The sequence below is a fragment of the Mytilus trossulus genome, chromosome 3, assembly GCF_036588685.1.
Source record: "Mytilus trossulus isolate FHL-02 chromosome 3, PNRI_Mtr1.1.1.hap1, whole genome shotgun sequence".
In the NCBI taxonomy this organism is placed as follows: domain Eukaryota; kingdom Metazoa; phylum Mollusca; class Bivalvia; order Mytilida; family Mytilidae; genus Mytilus; species Mytilus trossulus.
In genome coordinates, this window is record NC_086375.1 from 35,618,296 (window position 1) to 35,641,056 (window position 22,761).

General features: G+C 31.4%; 1 protein-coding gene across 2 annotated transcripts in view; it reads left to right on the forward strand.

Annotated features, from left to right (window-relative positions):
• LOC134711339 (aprataxin and PNK-like factor) overlaps positions 1-18,735 on the forward strand; it is a 29,379-nt gene extending 10,644 nt beyond the window's left edge. Inside the window, exons 9-16 of one of the 2 annotated variants that reach the window (XM_063571883.1) lie at positions 657-758; positions 3,182-3,262; positions 5,944-6,123; positions 6,598-6,734; positions 9,752-10,212; positions 10,534-10,632; positions 11,641-11,684; positions 16,269-18,735. In XM_063571883.1, the coding sequence (XP_063427953.1) occupies positions 657-758; positions 3,182-3,262; positions 5,944-6,123; positions 6,598-6,734; positions 9,752-10,212; positions 10,534-10,632; positions 11,641-11,684; positions 16,269-16,465 (1,301 nt within the window). In that variant the 3' untranslated portion in view covers positions 16,466-18,735. The remainder of the gene's footprint in view (positions 1-656; positions 759-3,181; positions 3,263-5,943; positions 6,124-6,597; positions 6,735-9,751; positions 10,213-10,533; positions 10,633-11,640; positions 11,685-16,268) is intronic. The other variant, XM_063571884.1, reaches the window with a different exon arrangement.
• The last annotated feature ends 4,026 nt before the right edge of the window (positions 18,736-22,761 follow it).

Consider the following 22,761-nt stretch of genomic DNA (forward strand, 5'->3'; position numbering starts at 1 on the left):
TAAGACTTGTCTTAAGTCATGAACAAATCAGTGTACTTAAGATCAATCTTAGTCGTAAGTTTTTTTGTGAAATCGACTCCTGAATATCAAGTCTGTAATTTCAAGATGAAAAGGGTTTCCTGTTGATGATTAACATTTCAGAAAGTGAAATGGATTTTGTTTAGAAAAAACTATGTGAATTAAGCTTTTTATCTTACATGGAACTTTTGATGTCGTCCCTTACAAGATCCTATATGGCTATGCATCTGAATTGGCCTGTTTTAAGAACAGTTAGCAAAAATTGATAAATTGAAATTGATTGTGATGCCAAACAAAAGTATATGTGTGCTTCCAGTTACTAAACTGACCCCATGAACTTTTTTTCCATCATTAATCCCATGTTGTGGAATGTGTATTTCAAAAATTAAATTCACTTCTACTGTCCACATCTGAATTTCCGTTAGAAGTGTCCACTACGACTAAAATGCAACAAATTCTTAACAGAATGCAACAAAATTAACTAAAAACATAATATATCTGTTTATTTACAACCAAACATATAGAAAATGGTGGAGGGACGTGTAAAATACTGGAAATCAACTAGGTGGTAAGTTTTGTAGTGATTTCAGTTTTATTGCTATTAATCAAGAAGTTATTTATGAAGTGTATATTTTTAGCACCTCCTGCAAAGGCCAAGAAGAAATATGCAGAATCTGATGAAGAAATGGATGATTTTGATGATGAAGAATATGAAGAAAAGAAGAAATCATCAAAGAGAGGTATAATTTGTATTTTCAATTAGAAAAAAAGCAAATCATCATAAAAAAATATTATAAGGCAGTGGAGCACAATTTTATGATGGAAAGTCTCATTTTTAAAGCAATTCAATATTCAATTTGTTTTAGTTTTTTAATTTTATTTTTTTATGGTAGATGTATCTGTCCCTTTTTTTCCCAGAGAGTGATTAATTATAATAAGTATACCCCAAATTGTTGGGCTTCACTAGATTCACCATGCAGATCTAAAAGTCCAACAAATATTTCCATTTTATTTGAATAGCAGCTTGGCATTGATGGATGTTACCTGTGATCTCTTATCAAATCAGTCAGACACCCAAGTTTGCCATTAGGTTATTTTTAAAAAAATTTCAAGATTATCTAAATTTCGACTCATAGCTTGATTTTTAAAAGATGTTACTGTTAGAGATTGATAAGATATTTTTTATACGACCGCAAAATTTGAAAATTTTTTCGTCGTATATTGCTATCACGTTGGCGTCGTCGTCGTCGTTGTCGTCGTCCGAATACTTTTAGTTTTCGCACTCTAACTTTAGTAAAAGTAAATAGAAATCTATGAACTTTTAACACAAGGTTTATGACCACAAAAGAAAGGGTGGTATTGATTTTGGGAGTTTTGGTCCCAACATTTTAGGAATTAGGGGCCAAAAAGAGCCCAAATAAGCATTTTCTTGGTTTTCGCACTATAACTGTACATTAAGTTAATAGAAATCTATGAAATTTTGACACAAGGTTTATGACGACAAAAGAAAGGTTGGGATTGATTTTGGGAGTTTTGGTTTCAACATTTTAGGAATTAGGGGCCAAAAAAGGGCCCAATTAAGCATTATTCTTGGTTTTCGCACAATAACTTTAGTGTAAGTAAATAGAAATCAATGAAGTTTAAACACAATGTTTATGACCACAAAAGGAAGGTTGGTATTGATTTTGGGAGTTTAGGTCCCAATAGTTTAGGAATTAGGGGCCAAAAAGGGACACAAAAAAGCATTTTTCTTGGTTTTCGCACCATAACGTTAGTATAAGTTAATAGAAATCTATGAAATTCAAACACAAGGTTTTTGACCATAAAAGGAAGGTTGGTATTGATTTTGGGAGTTTTGGTCCCAACAGTCTAGGAATGAAGGGCCCAAAAGGTCCAAAATTAAACTATGATTTCATCAATATTGAATAATTGGGGTTCTTTGATATGCCGAATCTAACTGTGTATGTAGATTCTTAACTTTTGGTCCCGTTTTCAAATTGGTCTACATAAAGGTCCAAAGGGTCCAAAATTAAACTTAGTTTGATTTTGACAAAAAATGAATCGGTTGGGTTCTTTGATATGCTGAATCTAAAAATGTACTTAGATTCTTGATTATTGGCCCAGTTTTCAAGTTGGTCCAAATCGGGGTCCAAAATTAAACTTTGTTTGATTTCATCAAAAATTGAATAAATGGGGTTCTTTGATATGCCAAATCTAACTGTGTATGTAGATTCTTCATTTTTGGTCTTGTTTTCAAATTGGTCTACATTTAAGTCCAAAGGGTCCAAAATTAAACTTAGTTTGATTTTAACAAAAATTGAAATCTTGGGGTTCTTTGATATGCTGAATCCAAACATGTACTTAGATTTTTGATTATAGGCCCAGTTTTCAAGTTCATCCAAATCAGGATCTAAAATTATTATATTAAGTATTGTGCAATAGCAAGTCTTTTTAATTGCACAGTATTGCACAATGGCAAGAAATATCTAATTACACAATATTGTGAAATAGCAATTTTTTTTTTAATTAGAGTTATCTTTCTTTGTCCAGAATAGTAAGCAAGAAATATCTAATTGCACAATTGCAAGAATTTTTTTTAATTGGAGTTATCTTTCTTTGTCCAGAATCAACTTAAATCTTTGCTATATACAATATACAATGTATATTCACTTTTTACTACCAACTGATAAATTAAAACAATCTTTACCATTCAGTGATAACAATCAGTTTTTTTACATCTTAATATATTATGATGTATTTAAATGAGTAGTTATTGTTGCAAACTCCATTAGAAATTTTAATTGAGATTAGTTTTGGAATAAGGGAAAGGGGGATGTGATTAAAAAAATTGGGTTCAATTTCATAAATAAAAAGAAAATTTCTTCAAACATTTTTTTGAGAGGATTAATATTCAACAGCATGGTGAATTGCTGTAAGAGAAAACAAAAATTTTAAGTTCATTAGAACACATTCATTCTGTGTCAGAAACCTATGCTGTGTCAACTATTTAATCACAATCCAAATTTAGAGCTGAATCCAGCTTGAATGTTGTGTCCATACTTGCCCCAACCGTTCAGGGTTCAACCTCTGCGGTCGTATAAAGCTATGCCCTGTGGAGCATCTGGTTAAAATCTTTTATATCAAGTTTTTTTGTATGCTAAAGGTAAAAAGAAAGTTGATTCTGATGAAGATTTTGATGATGAGGATTATGAAGAAGAAAAGCCACAGAAAAAGAGGGGAAAAGGTAAGACTTACTCATAAATCATTATTAGCTCACCTGGCCCGAAGGGCCAAGTGAGCTTTTCTCATCACTTGGCGTCCGGCGTCGTCCGGCGTCGGCGTCGTCCTGCTTTACCTTTTACAAAAATCTTCTCCTCTGAAACTACTAGGCCAAATTTAACCAAACTTGGCCACAATCATCATTGGGGTATCTAGTTTAAAAATTGTGTCCGGTGACCCCGCCAACTAACCAAGATGGCCGCCATGGCTATAAATAGAACATAGGGGTAAAATGCAGTTTTTGGCTTATAACTCAAAAACCAAAGCATTTAGGGCAAATCTGACATGGGGTAATATTGTTAATCAGGTTAAGATCTATCTGCTCTGAAATTTTCAGATGAATCTGACATTCCGTTGTTAGGTTGCTGCCCCTGAATTGGTAATTTTAAGGAAATTTTGTTGTTTTTGGTTATTATCTTGAATATTATTTTAGATAGAGATAAACTGTAAAAAGCAATAATGTTCAGCAAAGTAAGATCTACAAATAAGTCAACATGACCAAAATGATCAGTTGACCACTTTAGGAGTTATTGCCCTTTATAGTCAATTTTTAACCATTTTTCGTAAATCTTAGTAATCTTTTAGAAAAATCTTCTCCTCTGAAACTGCTGGACCAAATTATTTGCAACTTGGCCACAATCATCATTGGGGTATCTAGTTTAAAAATTGTGTCCGGTGACCCCGCCAACTAACCAAGATGACCGCCATGGCTATAAATAGAACATAGGGGTAAAATGCAGTTTTTGGCTTATAACTCAAAAACCAAAGCATTTAGAGCAAATCTGACATGGATAAAATTGTTAATCAGGTAAAGATCTATCTGCCCTGAAATTTTCAGATGAATTGGACAACCTGTTTTTGGGTTGCGGCCCCTGAATTGTTAATTTTAAGGAAATTTTGCTGTTTTTGGTTATTATATTGAATATTATTATAGATATAGGTAAACTGTAAACAGCAATAATGTTCAGCAAGGTCAGAGTTACAAATAAGTCAACATGACCAAAATGGTCAGTTGACCTCTTTAGGAGTTATTGCCCTTTAAAGTCAATTTTTAACCATTTTTCGTAAATTTTATATATCTTTTACTAAAATCTTCTTCTCTGAAACTGCTGTGCCAAATTGATCCAAACTTGGCCACAATCATCTTTGGGGTTTCTTGTTTAAAAAATGTGTCCGGTGACCTGGCCATCAAACCAAGATGGCCGCCACGGCTAAAAATAGAACATAGGGGTAAAATGCAGTTTTTGGCTTATAACTCAAAAACCAAATAATTTAGAGAAAATCTGACATGAAGTAAAATTGTTAATCAGGTCAAGATCTATCTGCCCTGAAATTTTCAGATGAATTGGACAACCTGTTTTTGGGTTGCGGCCCCTGAATTGGTAATTTTAAGGACATTTTGCTGTTTTTGGTTATTATATTGAATATTATTATAGATATAGGTAAACTATAAACAGCAATAATTTTCAGCAAAGTAAGATCTACAAATAAGTCAACATGAACAAAATGGTCAATTGACCCCTGTAGGAGTTATTGAACTTTGTAGTCAATTTTCAATCTGCTTCCTTTGTTTAATATTCACATAGACCAAGGTGAGCGACACAGGCTCTTTAGAGCCTCTAGTTATTATCAGGTATCAGTTTTCCTGAAATTTTGGGTTCAGGTGAACCACAAAGGAGTAAGTTCGGTAATGCCCATATTTGTCCCTGATTATGAAACTGTATGGTACAAGATAAAATATGTTTTGAGTGGCCTTAAAGTCATGTGAGAAAGTAAAGTAACCTTATTTGTGTCAAAGTTTTATTCCAAAACGTTGATTTTTTTCATCCAAAATTGGTCAAAATAAGAGATTCAGATGATATTTGACTAAATTGGCCGGATTTCAACCAAATTTAGGATCAGGAAACATAGAGCGCAGGAGTCAACAAACTAAATATTTAAAATAAACATGCAAAATGTTATGACTAACATTGTGTTCGAAAATATTTTTTGTCGACGTTTGCCCTCTGTTTCCTGTCCAATAATCAATGCAAAATTTACCAATTTCCATTGATTTTTCGTGGAAAATAAAAATCAGTACTTTTGTGACGTCATCAGTAGAACACAGGAACGTATATTTTTAACAAAAATTCTTATTTCCTATCTTTTCAATGTATAAGTTATGATTCATTGTGATATTGGTCAATAAATCCTAATTTGATATTTAAGGTTAAAAAGAGGACCATTTTAGGGCTATCGAACCTACTCCTGTAAGATTTATAATGTATAATTTTGTTTTTCTTTCATATGACGACTTTGGCATAACTAGGAAATCAAGCAACTAGAAAATATTTTTTTTACCTTAATCCATGAAATATTGTTGCTTTGAAATTAATGAATCCACAGTATTTCCAAATCTGTCTTTTATCACCTCATCCTAAAGTCGATGAAGGTAGATTTGTATGATTAATTATGAAATTATAAATGTGAGCATTGAAAATAAGCCATTTAAAGATATACAGTTATCAGAATGGCGGAAGCGATGAAAAGTAAATCTATTTTATAGAAAGGCAATCAAGTTGGATATCAAGATGCTTGTTTATTAGATTACTAAAAAGACAAGTTGAAAGAAAGGGAAAAGAAAAATAATAAATATTTTTTTTGTAGCGCCAAGTCCAAGGAAGAAAGCCAGAGAGCCATCAAGTGATGAGGACGACTTTGAAGAGGAAACACCACCTAAGAAGAAAAAGGGGAGACAAGCAAGAAGGAGAGATGATTCTGACGATGAACCAACTGGTAGACGAGGGAGACCTGCTAGATCTGCAGCAAAGAAAAGGGGGAGTTATGGTAATTTCAACAACAACTGGGCAAATTTATGAATACAGCTATAAAGAATATAAAGATAGACTATTGAACTAGTCCTTTGTTAAAAATACTAGAATATGTGTATAAAAAGACTGACAAAACATACAGACATGTTAAGCAAATATAGAAGAGAACAAAATAATTGAAGATGCTACAAAAAGAATTTCCAGTAAGATTATATTTATTAAAAAAATCCAACAAGGAAGAATATGTTGGGGTTTGTTTTTTTTTTGCAGTCAGGGGTATTCATGTTGAACCAACATACAATTTACATGCAAAATATACATATTTGACATTTGTTGAAATATTTTGAAAAATAGGCAAAAAAAGAAGGCTCATCAATGAAATCTGTAAAACTAAAGTAAAAAAAATGTTTTTCTGATGAACCAGAGTTTATATAAAATTATTTTATAATTTGCCACTCAACTTTCAAAATACAGATATCTTATCTTTCAGTGGATGATATAGTAATACCAGATTTAAGTTCTGAAGAAGAATCACCAGACATTGAAAAGAATCGTGACAGTGATTTTGTTGCTATAGAAGAGGAAGAATCAGGAAGTGACTGGGAAACTTCAAATAAGAAAAGCAGGGTAAGAAAGAACATGTCTAATGAAATAAAATGCTTCGCTGAGCGCAGCCTGATATGACTGCAGAGGTTGGAGCAAATGTGGACACAATATTCAAGCTTGATACTGTCTGAATTTGTATTGAGATTAAATTTTTGACATAATATAGGTTTCTAACACAAAATAAATGTGGTCAAAGATCTTAAAAACCTATTGCGCAATACTGTCCAATTGAAGATTTCGAAATATGAAATTTTTTGGAAAAAAAGATTTGAATCCCTTAAAATTGTAAACAAAAAATTCCCCTCCCCCAACTTATTGAAACACCTTTTGGAGCAATAACCCCAAAACCTCAATCCCAGCCTTTCCTTTATATAATGGAACCTGGTAGTATAATTTCAGAGAGATCCATACACTTAAACACTAAAAGTTATTGTCTTGAAACTAGAAAAATGCTTCTTATTGGCCCTTTTTTTGGCTCCTAATTCCTATATGTTTGGAGAAATTAACCCGATATGCAATCCCAGCCTTCCCTTTGTTATATGGAACCTTTTGGTACAATATTAAAGAGATCTATGGACTCACACACAAGTTATTGTTTGAAAACTAAAAAAATGCTTGTTTTTGGCCCTCAATTCCTAAACTGTTTGCCCCATAACCCTTAAAATAAATCCCAACCTTCTTCTTGTGGTATTGAATATTGTGGTACAATTTCAAAGCAATTGAAATATTTATACACAAGTTATTGTCTCCAGTCTCCAAATGCAGATGACGACGATGACATCATACCATTATTTTTTGCAGTTATATAAAAAGAGAGGGGTAGAAGGAATAAAAGAGGGACGAAAGATACAAAAGGGACAGTCAAACTCATAAATCAATATCAAACTGACAACGCCATGGCTAAAAATGAAAAAGACAAACAGAAAAACAATAGTACACATGACACAACATAGAAAACTAAAGAATAAACAACATGAACCCCACCACTTGACCTCAACCTCGTTTCATGGATCAGGGAACAAGGTTAAGTTTTGGTGGTCAAGTCCATATCTCAGATACTATAAGCAATAGGTCTACTATATTTGTTGTATGGAATGATTGTAAGGTGTATACGTCTAGCGGGCAGATGTCATCTGACCTTGACCTCATTTTCATGGTTCAGTAGTCAAAGTTGAGTTTTTAAGTTTTGGTCTTTTTATCTAATATTATTTGCCAAAGGTCAACTATATTTGGTGTATGGAAATATATTATGATCTATATGTCAGTCCTGCAGGTTTTATTTGACCATGACCTCAATTTCACGGTTCATTGCACAGTGTTAAGTTTTTGTTTTGTTTTGGTCTATTTTTCTTAAACTATAAGTAATAGGTCAACTATATTTGTTGTATGGAAGCATTGCTAGATGTACATGTCTGCCTGGCATGGTTCATTTGACTGTGACCTCATTTTTGTTGAGCCTTCGACTTTGTCGAAAAAGCGAGACTAAGTGATCCTACATGGTGTCGGCTGCTGCGTCCACAAATATTCACTCTGTGAAATTTTAATAACTTTCTTAAACTATACTGGATTTCTACCAAACTTTGACAGAAGCTTGTTTATGATCAAAAGATAGTATCCAGAAGAAAATTTTGTAAAAATAAAATTCCATTTTTTCCATATTTTACTTGTAAATGGACTTAGTTTTTCTGCGGGGAAACATTACATTCACTCTGTGGTTAAAGATTTTAAAATTTTAATAACTTTCTTAAACTATCCTGGGTTGGAACCAAAATTGGACAGAAGTTTATTAATGATCATAAGATAGTATCCTGAAGTAAATTGTGAAGAAAAAAAAAATCCACTTTTTCCGTATTTTACTTTTAAATGGACTTAGATTTTCTTCCAGTTAACATTACACACGTGTAAAGTCTGCAGTTAAAGTTTTAAAGCATTTATTAGATTCATCAACTATGCTGGATTTTTACCAAACTTGGACAGTAGTTTCTTACAATCAAAAGATTGTATCAAGAGGAACATTTTTATTGATTTTTTCCTCATTGTTGTTGAGCCTGCGATTTACAGCAAAAGTAGGCGAGACACTGGGTTCCGCGGAACCCTTACAAATTTTTATGGTTCATTGACCTTTGTTTAGCTATCTTAGTTAATGTGAAAGTTGTAATAAAGCTTTATATTTAGGACTATCAACATAATATCAATGATTAGTAAAGAAGGCGAGACATTTCAGTGTGTGCACTCTTGTTGTTAAATGGAAGTGATTTGATATGAAGTTTAAATTTTAATGGTTTACTTTTAATTTTTGTGAATATATTCTTTCCACCAAATAAACAAAATTAAATTCTCCACATAAATTTCTGCTTTTACAGTAAGTGCTCAAACTTCTCAGCATTAAGCATGTCTATACCAAGACTGGAACTTTCAATGCTAGATATAGAATCTAGTTTTAATTTAGTATTTTGTTTGCCTATATGAAGTTCAGTTTTGATTTCTCTGAAATTGCTTAATTTGAACAAAATGTTGGTGAAACAATGCTATTATGGTCCTTATACAGAGTAATGTCAGTTTAGCTTGTGTCCCTATGAAGATATCTATCAAGACCAAAATGTAGGAAAAGTTTGATATGATGTAAGGAATTTATTAAAAATTTTACCTACAATATTTTGAAAAATACAAACCAATGATGAAATTGTTTTATATTGTATCTTGACTGAAATTTCCTTTCTTATCTACAGACCAAATTTCAATTTTATAAACTGAATATAACATTTAAAAAGTATAGAATAAAAATCTGAACAATACCTTTAATGCCCTTATTTTATTCAAGATGACAAGTTTGGAAATGATGCAGTTATGTTGTCTTTTAAAAATCACATTTGTATACAAGGTTAGATAAGAATACAAAATTGAAGTCAAATGGTTTGAATTGAAGGACTTGTTGTTGATGAAAGTTCTTAAGAGCCTTAAGAAATAAATGTTATGCAATGAAGTTTTCTAGGAATTTTAAAAGCTGTCTCTTTATTGGATTATAAATATCATTTCAGATGAAAGTAGAGAAACCTTCAAGAAGAACCCCAGGTAGAGGTGCTAAAAAGAAAAAACGAAGATACGGTTCTGATTATTCTGATGAAGAAGACGAAGAGGAATATGTCCCCCGACCTAGTCAGAGGAGGGCAAGTGTCAAAGCAGCCAAAAAATTCAAAGATTATGATGAAAGTGAAGATGAATCTTCAGAAGATTTTTCACCAAAACAAAGTAAAAGAGACTATTTAGCTAAGAAAAAACCAAGTCCTCCTCCAAAAGGACGAGGTAGGGCCTCTTCTAAAAAGGAGACTTCATCAGAAGAGGGATCAGAATCTGGAGAAGAGGAAGTGTCTGGAGAAGAAGAAAAACAAGAAAAAGATACTAAAGGAAAGAAGAAAGAAAATGACGAAGAAAAACCTAAAAAGCCCAAGAAAATTAGAAAGCATAGAAAGCGTTGCATGTTTGGTAAAAAATGTTATAGGTTAGTATTAGCTGTGAGTATTGTAATTCCGAGAATGAATGATGAATTTATTATTGAGAATTGGATAACTGACATATTTAAATAGGTATTTAAAAATATATAATAAAACGTTCAAAAAAAGGAATTCCTTTAAGGTCATCGGACCCAAAATTCAAAACTTTGATTTAGCAATACAAATGAGCAATGTATTGTTTTGATATTCCTAATTTGTAGGTAAAATGAAGGTAGCAGTTTGCTTGAGAAATAGTCAGAAAAGTTTTAGAATTTTTTTTTATAAAAAGCACTACACAGTTTTAAGTACAAAATGTATTTCTATTGCAGGAAAAATGAGGCCCATTTTAAAGACTATAGTCATCCTGGTGATGAAAGTTATGATAATATAAACAGTGATGATAGTGTGGACGAAGGATCATTAAATAGGTAAGATAATACTCTCATATTAGAAGGGCACTGTTTGAGTTATAAGATCAATAAAGTAGAAAAACAGTTTTGGATATAAGCACCAAAAAGTATAAAACCAATACAAAACTCCAAGGTAAATTTAAAAAGGGGGGAGGAATTCCAGTAAAACTGACAGAATCAAATGTTATACTTTATTAAGCAAGTCTGTTTAGGCCAAACAAAAAACAATGTGAGTTTATTGTCACAAGCTGAAAAAAAAGTAGGTTGGTATTAAAAAAAAAAAAAAATAGTGATTTTTTTAAATTTTTATTTTGAATATTTTTTTTTACTTTAAGTCAATAGGAGCATCATTGTGACTTTAACAGTTCTTTATCAAAACATGTTTAGAGTAGGGGATAAAAATAAGGGTAGATTGCTAGGTGGGGGCACAGTAAAAACACATACTTTTTAGTATGTATGCGTTACAGAAAAAGATGAAATGAGAGATAATAACTTTCTGAAAGAGCTGTTTAACCTTAATTACATTGTTTCTTAAAAAACTTAAAAAAATAGATAGTTAATGATTAAATTGAACTGACCAGTAGCACAAAAAATGGGTGCCAATCTTTGTGGATGGGGAAAACTTGTATATAAGTTAGGTATTTAATTTTGTGTTTTGCCAAAGTTTGCATTTAACCTTATAAAAAAAATGTGTCATTTGTTAAACATTTAGTGGTTCAACTGTTCCAACAATATCCACGAAAAGTGGTATCCAATAATAACAATAATCTACAGTAATTTGTGAATGGTTTTGGTTGTAAATGTTTTATGCCTATAATATGTTGCAGTTACATTTCTCTCTCTTGCTTTAAACAGGTTGTAATATAACCAGTTGGTTATTTTGAATGCATGTCATGTTCAAAACTTTATTATTTGCTTTTCTTTTTATTAATTGTTTTGTTTACATTGTGTTTTTCTACAGCAGGCTATATCAAAATTGTTTAAAAAATAACATTTAATGTAAATTTATTAATTTTTATGTGACAGAAAAGACAAAAGTAAACAAAACATCTTCGGCAAGGCTAAAGCAGGTTTGTGGTTTAGTTTAGTCGAAACCAATTTGACTTTTAGTTCTTCAAATCTTTTTTCAGATCAGGTTCAAATGCTATTCTGCTTTATATGACAATTATGTCATTATCCACATTTTTATATATTAGAACGTAAACATCAGATTGAAGAGTAAATTATGTAAAATTTTGAACTTATTTTTTAATAAAAGAGGTAAAGAAAAAGATTTATTTTCAATAGGAGTTGGTCCTTCAAAAATTGCTTGCAGAAAAAAAGTAATTGTTTGATTGCAAATTTTTTTATTCCATGAAAATCTATAGAAGTAAAAGTCAATTTGGTGCCATTTGTTGTATGGCTTGTGCTAGATGTGCTGAGCTTTGATATTCACCTCTTCTTTGCTGTTGTATATTTGTTAACTGTTGAGTGTACTAACAAAAAAGCAATATTAGTTACAGAGTGTGCTTGTGACCTAATACGGTATATATGGGGTGAGAGAAAAGCTTGAATCCCCATATTTAATTTACTGACCCCATATATACCGTATTATGTCACTAGCACACTATGTAACAAATTTATCTTACCGACTATCTTTATGTGTGAAATAGAATAATGACCTGTGATCACTACCATTTACACATTTACATGTGTCTATGTTTACTTAGCATTTTCCTTCAATCCAGACAATTTGTAACCTTCGTATTTAATGGTTTAAATTTTTTTTTAGACAACTATAATCCACTAATTTAAAAACCCATGTACATGTAAATGTTACTCAAACTACGATAATTGATACCAACGAATTATACTTTCATAGTACATGTAGTACTAGTATTTAAAAAAAAATAATATATTTTAATCTTTGTATTGAAGGTTAGTCACAAGATTTGTTTTATTAATTTACATTTACTGCTTCAGCAATTCTTGTAACTTAACATGCCTTAAGTCACAAACAATGTCATTATTCTAAATTTGTGCATCGTTAATACCACTTTTTATTAGCTCACCTGGCCTAAAAGGCCATGTGAGCTTTTCTCATCACTTGGCGTCCGTCGACGTCTTCTGTCGTCGTTAACAATTTTTCAAACATCTTCTCCTCTGAAACTACTGAATGGATTTGAATGAAACTTAGCATGATTGTTCCTTAGTATATCCTGCACAAAGTGTGCGCCTCGATTTTTGATCCGTCAAAAAACATGGCCGCCGTTACTTAAAATAGAACATAGGGGTCAAAGGCAGTTTTTGGCTTATATCTCAAAAACGAAAGCATTTAGAGCAAATCTGACAAGGGGTTTAAATGTTCATTAGGTCAAGATCTATCAGCCCTGAAATTTTCAGATGAATCAAACAAACCATTGTTGGGTTGCTGCCACTTAATTGGTAATTTTAAGGAAATTTTGCAGTTTTTGGTCAATATCTTGAATATTATTATAGATAACGATAAACTGTAAACAGCAAAAATGATCAGCAAAGTAAGATCTACAAATAAGTTAATATGACCAAAATTGTCAATTGACCCCTTAAGGGGTTATTGTCCTTTAATGGCAATTTTTCACAATTTGTTCATCATATTTGCTAACTTTAAAAAATCTTCTCCTCTGAAACTACTGAATGGTTTTGGATGAAACTTAGCATGATTGTTCCTTAGATTATCCTGCACAAAGTGTGTGCTTAGATTTTTGATCCGTCAAAAAACATGGCCGATGTTACTTAAAATAGAACATAGGGGTCAAATGCAGTTTTTGGCTTATATCTCAAAAATGAAAGCATTTAGAGCAAATCTGACAAGGGGTTTAAATATTTATTAGGTCAAGATCTATCAGCCCTGAAATTTTCAGATGAATCAAACAAACCATTGTTGGGTTGCTGCCACTTAATTGGTAATTTTAAGGAAATTTTGCAGTTTTTGGTCAATATCTTGAATATTATTATAGATAAAGATAAACTGTAAACAGCAAAAATGATCAGCAAAGTAAGATCTACAAATAAGTTAATATGACCAAAATTGTCAATTGACCCCTTAAGGGGTTATTGTCCTTTAATGGCAATCTTTCACAATTTGTTCATCATATTTGCTAACTTTAAAAAATCTTCTCCTCTGAAACTACTGAATGGATTTGGATGAAACTAAGAATGATTGTTCCTTAGATTATCCTGCACATAGTGTGTGCTTAGATTTTTGATCCGTCAAAAAACATGGCCGCCGATACTTAAAATAGAACATAGGGGTCAAATGCAGTTTTTGGCTTATATCTCAAAAACGAAAGCATTTAGAGCAAATCTGTCAAGGGGTTTAAATGTTCATTAGGTCAAGATCTATCAGCCCTGAAATTTTCAGATGAATCAAACAAACCATTGTTGGGTTGCTGCCACTTAATTGGTAATTTTAAGGAAATTTTGCAGTTTTTGGTCAATATCTTGAATATTATTATAGATAAAGATAAACTGTAAACAGCAAAAATGATCAGCAAAGTAAGATCTACAAATAAGTTAATATGACCAAAATTGTCAATTGACCCCTTAAGGGGTTATTGCCCTTTAAAGACTTTTTTCACAATTTGTTCATCATGTTGACTTACTTTAAAAAATCTTCTCCTTTGAAACTGCTGTATCAATTTCAGCCAAACTTAGGCTAAATGAGTTTCAGAGTTTCAGAGTATCTAGTATAAATTTTATATTTCATTTCCTTGTATGTCAAGAAACATAGCTCCTATGGCTAAAATAGAACATAGGAAAAAATGAATTTTTTTTTGGCTTTTGAAGAGAATAGGACGATTTAAAGAACATTTAAATAAATTGAAAAGCCAAAATAATCATTGATGAGAGATTAAACCAAAAAAATTCAGGTGAGCGATTCAGGCTCTTGAGAGCCTCTTGTTTGCTTTGCACATGATTAAACTTAACCATTTCTTTGCACACAGCCACAAACAAAACCTGACACTGTAGAAAAGGCCCATACCTTGAAAAATAAGTAAATTTCTATTAAAAGGGTTTATGTTATAAATGAGTAGCAATTTCAATAAAAAAATATATATGGCCCTTTTCTGAAATTCCATCATTCCATCATTCCGCAACAAACCATTATACAGATTTTTTTTTTAAACGCTTTCAGATATTTGGCTGATTTTTTGTATGTCAGTTACTCATGATGAGTTACAGATCAAGTTTAAATTTTCTTCCTTTCCATTAATTTTTGCCAAAATTAAGGGTTTACAACTTTGAAAATTGTTGAGATCACATTTATACAGACTCTTTTTCTGTTTGCCTCCAAATTTTGAGCTGAGTTTTGTTAACAGTTATACAGACTTTTTTTCTATAGGCCTCCATATTTGAGCTGAGTTTTGTTAACAGTTAATTTATAATTATGAACATATCAATGAGACTACCATCATGTTTGTGTCCACATGTGTTATTGAAATCGCAGATTTTTCAACTTTTTGGGACAGGGCCATTTGTTTTGCTTTGACACATCTAGTTTAGAAATACAATGTATATGTCCTGCACAAGTTGTGATTTTGTACATGTTAAACTGTACAGAAATATTGTACATGTTATAACTTGTATGATGCAAAAATACAAGTTATACAATGTATAAAAGTATCTTGCACATGTAATCAAATGTATAAATTATTGCTTAAAAATGTTTTTTACTTGTACAAAATTTGAAAATAGAGATATCTTTATAATAACAATACACAGCATTGCCTCAATAATATTTTTCATCATTTTTATATCCCACCTACGATATAAGAGGAGCATTATGTTTTCTGGTCTGTGCGTCTTTTGTCAAGCCGTTCTTTCGTTCGTCTGTCCCGCTGAAGGCTAAAGTTTTTGGTCAAGGTAGTATTTGATGATGTTGAAGTCCAATCAACTTGAAACTTAGTATACATTTTCCCTATGATATTAGCTTTCTAATTAAAATGACAAATTAGATTTTTGACCCCAATTTCATAGTCCCCAGAATATAGAAAATGGTACTAAAAGTGGGGCATCCGTGTACTATGGACACATTCTTTTTTTAGATAGACATTGACATGTTAGGAGTATATTTAAATTCATTAAAACTTGTGTGGTACCATATCAATATAATTGCAGTAATTACAAAAGGGCATCTAGAGCTGACAATAAGGTCTTAATGTCTACTCAATATGTAAAGTTCTATTTTGTCAAGTGTTATAAAACAGCTGACAATAAATTGATAATACACTATCTAATATTGGATGTATCTAAGAGGGGGGATAGGAGGGGTCCTGATCCTGAAATCCCGTGCCTAAAAACACAAAATCCCGAGGTCTGGAAATTAAATAAAGTAAATCCGGGCATCCCGAAATCCCCAAAAAAGAATTTCTGAATCCAGAAAGGGTCAATCACGAAATCCCGAGCTTAAAAACAGCTGATCCCTGGGTCCTGATAAAGGTCCTATCCCCCTTATCTAAAGATTCTAGACAAGGCAAACGAAAAACTTTTAAGATTAATTTGATGATTGGAACAAAATGTAGATATTTGCGGACCACAGACGAGGATTTTAAACCAGGTCGACTGATATTTATAAAAATTAAAATACTGGAAAAAACCGAATTTGATTAAAATTTTGTATTTTTCTAATTCAGCTAAAACTGGTGATGAAGATGAAGAAGATGATGGCCAACCTAATACCTATGATTACAATGATTCTTTTATAGATGACAACACACAGAAGAATGAAGAATCAGAGTCTGAATCAGATTACGAAGATTCAGAGGATATCAGAGACTTGAAAAAAAATGCTAGTAAATTTGTCAAAAATAAAAAAATGTATCAAAAGTAATCAGAATAGTTTGTATCATTTTATCATTGTCAACATTTTGTTGTTATTTAGTACATGTATTTTAGAAATTTTATTTTTGAATCATTTTATATTTTAAAGCAAAGCTTCCTTTTCTTATAAGCCATTCTATATAGTAAGTTGAACTTTTATGTACTGTGCATTTGCAGTTATTAAGTCATTCATTCTTTTCTTGCTTATCAGATGTTATTACCATTGGTGCAGGATAAAAGTTTACTGTTGAAAGTTTGTGCATGTCAAAATGTTTGCCATTAATTGAATATGTTGCATATATTACTAGTAGGCCATTTTTGCTTGTCAGATATTGTGAAACAAAAATTCACAATACTGTGGATTGCCTTATTATTTTGGGTACAAAACATGAACAATTTTCATGGATTGGACATAATTTTTGTGAAGACTTTTGATTTTGTTTTTTTACAAGTTCTAGATTCTAGCCGACATAATTTAACGGACTTAATTACAAGTTACACCAATACCAACACACTGCATAAAAATAAGTATGCATTGTATACTTATGAATCCACAGTATGTACCTTTTATTTTATAGCTTTTTTTGTTGATTAAACAAAAATACTGTTATAATGGCAGCTTTGGTTTTTATAAATCATAGACATGTAAATAAATGTTTATGTTTACAGACCTAATCATGAATTTTATTAATTTCATAAAATTAATATACTAAAATATAAACTTCCTTGAGAAGGTTGGAAGTGTTAATTTTAAAACTGTCAAAAAGTAGATTTGCATTGACCTTTCAACTGTAAATGAAATTGAAGGACATAAAGTGAATAATTATTAACACAACAGTCTATGAATAGCTAAGATCTAACTTGGACCATAGCTCCGAAATTCAACCTTTAACCCCAATCCTACCCACACCTGCCATCAAGTATGAACATAGAATTAGAAGTTCCATATGACAGCATCTTTTTGCCATGTTCATAGCTACATGTATGTTAGTTCACTGCTTTCAATACAACAGTAGGGCAAAATGTGTTTTTAGGTTAGAGTGTCTATTTTTGCATACCATATCAGATTAAAATTTAGTTTATGGTAGGTTACCATGGTATTTCAGTCACATCAATATGAAATTTATATATGCCTATTATGATAAAAACTTTTTTTAAATCATACAAATTAAGGTTTTGAACCACATTTACCAGTTAACTGATCATAGAAATATAACAGGTCACAATTATTTTTTTATAAATACGTTCCATAAAAAGTTTGTCTGACATGTGTTTTGTAATAGCATTTCCTCGGGACTAGACATCATGTTATTGTATTATGTTCATTATACCTGTAAAAAATAGTACAGTTACTATATATAGTAGTTCAACAATAATGCACGTAATACATGTGATGACTTGTTATAAAGATTTGGAACTATATTGATTGTTTTGACTGGTTTCAATATCAGCCATTTATGGAATTACTGATGTTTGTCATAAAGAAAGTTTGAAATTCAAATAAGACATTTTAAGGAACCATGAAATATTATTATTAGTGCCATTAATACCTTACATGGTTGTTGATTATTTTATCTGTTTTAAATGCATTTATATGATCATTATCTTCATGATGATCTGATGTGAGGCTATTTTATTTTTAAGTTTTTTCTGTTTTCCATCATGTAAATTTCTTAGACAGCAAAATTCCAGTATATTATTCAAAATTTATTTAAAAACAATTTTGAAAACCAAAAAAATAAAATCTCAAAAATACTGAACTCCGAGAAAAATTCAAAATTGAATGTCCCTAATCATAGTCAAATGATAAAACACATCTAAGGAATTTATAGACAGCTGTTATATCAGAATTGAACTTGCATGCTTTGGTTTGATTTTTTTTTTTATTATTTACCGGTAACTGTATTTAATACATTTATAAACAACCGTTATCAGGAATCTGGATTATTGTAGATAGGAGTGGGCTTTTTTAATTGGAAGAAATATTGATAAGATATTCGTGGTATTTTAAGCAAGGTTTTCATTGACATAGCCATTACATTTCTACATTTCTCACTTATCATGTCATTGTTTCAATGCTACTATTTTAGGAGAACTGCAAACAATGTAAATTGCTTATGATGAGTTTTAACAGCTTAATGCTTGTACTCAAGTCACAAAACAGTGTTTAGCATTATTTTCTATACATAAATGTGTGTGTATGTCTTGACATTGTTTATACCATTGTGTAGATGTAGTCATGGAAATTTTATCATAACACAATAAATATTGTTTTAATAACATGTTTCTTGTTTTGTATGGCCATTAGCAATATACTCTTTAATACTTTTGCTAGTTCCTCAATTTACATTTTATATGATATACCCCTTTGTATTTACAATATCACAAACAATTCCACAGATTTGAAAGATTGCACCATGATGAAAATGTTATTGACTAACAAATATTTATAGGTACACAAATATGTTTGACCATGCCCAGTCCATATGTCTGTCTAAAGTAAGAAATCTGTAATCGTGTGATTGTGCTTGGTTGCTTCCTGTCTTAATTCTTCTAAAATTTAGTTTTTAGCATAAATCAGTCCATTGGTTTTCTCTCTCAACTGATATACATTTTGTCATCACAGTGGCTTATAGTTACCTTAACAGTATTGGTTATTGTAATAGTTGAAGACTGTAGTACAATGTAGTTGTCAAAATTATTGTCCTGCCTTTGTTTGATAGTTGTTTCATTGGTTATGAATCATACCACATCTGCTTATTTAATACCCATAGGAATTTTTAAAATTATAGGATTTTCACTAATAATTTAAACACTGGCAGAAAGAATATGCTGCAAAAATTATTAGCAATACAAGATCTCCAAAAAATGCAATGAGTGTTTAGAGTTTCTGCCCTTGAATTATGATTTTTGATTTATTTTTACCAAAATTGGCATGTTTGCATATTATTTTGCAAACAATTATAATATTAAAGAATCTGTTACAGCGTGAACCATTCATCCTGAAAACTTTATAGTGTTCATCAACATAAAATCTATAATAAGGCCATTTGACTGAAATCACTTGATAATTGTTTAAAAGAATCTCTATCCTTGAAGTTCTTGGCAGACTATAGTGTACAGTGAAAACCCATGTAATATTGTTCACGATACGTTAGATTAAATGGATAGTTTATTTTCAAACAACTTTGAAATCTGCAAATCATTGCATTGGTTCTAGTAAGAAATGCAGTGAATACTCAATAGGAGACATCAACATGAGTTGGGGTAACTTTTAAAACTTTATTTCGTTATCATGATTTTTGTAAAGCTAAAGATAGATAAGTTAACTGGATATTATACTCATGACTTATTTGTCACAACTTTGCATCACACTGCTTTAAAACAGTAAAACAGTCTTCAAGCAATATCTTGGTAAATTGTCAGGCATGTTTAATTTAATGTTTTTTTTATATGTAGAGTGAAAGGATAAGTATGATCACATAATCTCAAATGAGCTGTATCGATTGCATTTTGAGACTTATATTTCAAGTAAAAAGGTCTACAATTAGTTATCAAAGGTACCAGGATTATAATTTGATACGCCAGGTGCGCGTTTCGTCTCCATTAGGGACTATTCGATCAAAATAATTATAAAGCCAAACAAGTACAAAGTTGTAAAGCATTGGGGACCCAAAATTTCAAAAAGTTGTACCAAATCCGGATAAGGTTATCTATTCCTGGGATAAGAAAATCCTTAGTTTTTTTTTAAAACAGGAAATTAAATTGTATTTAAAGTGTAAATTGTCATCCCATTTAAATAGCATGACATTATTTATACACTAACATTTAGAGAAGTTATAAACTTTAAGTTATCTGAAACTTCTTGCAGGAAGGAATTAACATTCCACATGTTTTCCTATTGGTTGTTGGGTTGCTGTCCCTGCATTGGTAATTTTGAGAAAATTTTGAAATTTGTTATTATCTTGAATATTATTATACGCAGAGAAAAACTGTAAACAACAATAATGTTAAGCATAATACGACCTACAATTAAGTCAAATAATCAAAATTGTCAATTGACCCATTAAGGAGTTATTGCTCTTTACAGACTATTTTCGTTATCTTTTACCAAACTCTTCTCTACTAATCTACTGGGCCAAGTAGACTTAAATTTACCCACAGTTTTCAATAGGGTATATTGATTGAAAAATGTATCTGATGACCCTGTCATTGAACAAACATGACTGCCATGGATAAAAATAGAACATAGGGGTTTACTATAGAGGTCTAGGGGGAATTATAAAAAAGAAAGCAATTTCAAATGGTGACAACTGGAAAGCTATTTAAATAATGACGAAGGCTCTTCAGTAACTATTGTAAGATCGATTATTTTATTTGTTCAGTGACTGCTTGTAAATAAGTTAAGGTATTTTGGTATGTATATTTCCCATTCATCTGTGCTCTGTTGCATTTTGATATCAAAGGTAACAGGATTATAATTTCATTCAAAATACCATATGGAAAATTGCTACAGGGTTATGATACTGACTTAATGGTCATTTTTGCCATATGTAGTTTTTAATCCCACCATGGAAAATAGAACCCCTTGATTTAGAGAGAGAATATTTCACAATATGCTGGCAATTAATTTTTAGAATTTGAGGTGTGTAGGAAGGGGTTCATTATACTATGACTAAGTAAAATGTTCCAAACATCTTTATAATTAATTTATTTATAATAATTAAGCATGTTTAAGTGCCAGTCTTTGTAAGAATCAGGCAATTTAGGTAAAAATCAAAACATGATCAGAAAAAACCCTGCCGAGCTAATCATTCTATTTCATACTAACCACCATCCTGAGTAAAAAATTATTTGTCTTTTGTTTGTGTGTGTCTGGTAATATCAAATAACTCGATTAGAAAATTGGTTAGAATGATAGCAAATTACAGAGTTATCTCCCCTTATTTGTTAATTTCCAGTGCATTTCAACCAAATTTTATCTTCTATTACCAGAACAGAAAACAGAAATGAATGTTACTTTTGTGCATAACTATGAATTGAAATCAATGTCAAGTTGGGTGGGTTTTTTTGGTCATGTTTCACCACTGCCTGATTCTTAGGCAGACTGGCACAGACTGTATTAAAATACATATCAGCACCTTATTGGAGTATCATAATTATATAAAGGACTTAAAATATATTTACTTTTTTCTAATTGTTGGTGAATAGTAAGAAGTATAATTTACTATTTCAAAATCCGGGTTACAAACTAAAACACAAGGAAATACAACAACTATAAGAGGAAAACAACGAAACCACTGAAACACTGAAGTGCATCGAAAAAAAACCATATAACAATGCAACACACCATACCTGCCAACTGTCACTATTTGCGGGTGATTTCCCCCATGGAGGCTCCCAAATTGAAATTTTTGAAGAGCAATTATATTCACAATGTTAACAAAGCAATTAATTTTATAATGAGTTGAGGCTTTTAATAGTATGGAGAAGCCAAAAAACAACATCAAACTGTATTTGAAGGCCCCCTGGAAGATTTTTAGGAGTATGGCAGCCATCTTGCATGCAAAACCCCCATGGGCATGTTAAAAATTTGGCAGGTATGACACACATAGAAACGAACAATTGGATAACTGCAATTTTTCTGACTTTTCTGACAGAACATATTAAGAAAAATATTATGGGTTGAACCTGGTTTTGTGGCTAACCAAACCTTGCACTTATATGGCAATATCTTATATACCACTAAAATTACAGCATTCTATGACAGGAACACATTACAAATAAATGCAAGTATATTCAGGGCAGAGAAATACATAAGAGTGTCAAAAGATATCAGAGGGACATTCAATTCCATGATTCGGAAATAAACTGACACCTCCATGACTAAAAAAAGAAAAAAAATTAACAGTCAAACAGTAAAATACACAAAACACAACATACACAACTAAAGACTTAACAACATGAACCTCATCAAAAACTCGGGTTGATTTCAGGTACTGCAGAGGGGTAAACTAATCCTACTCCACATTCGGCACCCATCGCGTTGCTCATGTTAGTACAATAGTTATCAAAGGTACCAGGATTATAACTTAGTACAAACCTGGTAATCAGTCTAAATCGACTGGTAATGTCCAATAAAAGGGGAGGAAGGGATTGTTGTTGACATTAGGAACATTTCCACTTTCATCTAGAAAATGAATATTCCATAACGGCCAACCAATCTCTGGTAGCGTCTGTAAAACTTACGAAGCGGCGATTTTAAACTTCACCGCTTAGAACTTTTGGTTTAACAGCGTTCTCGTG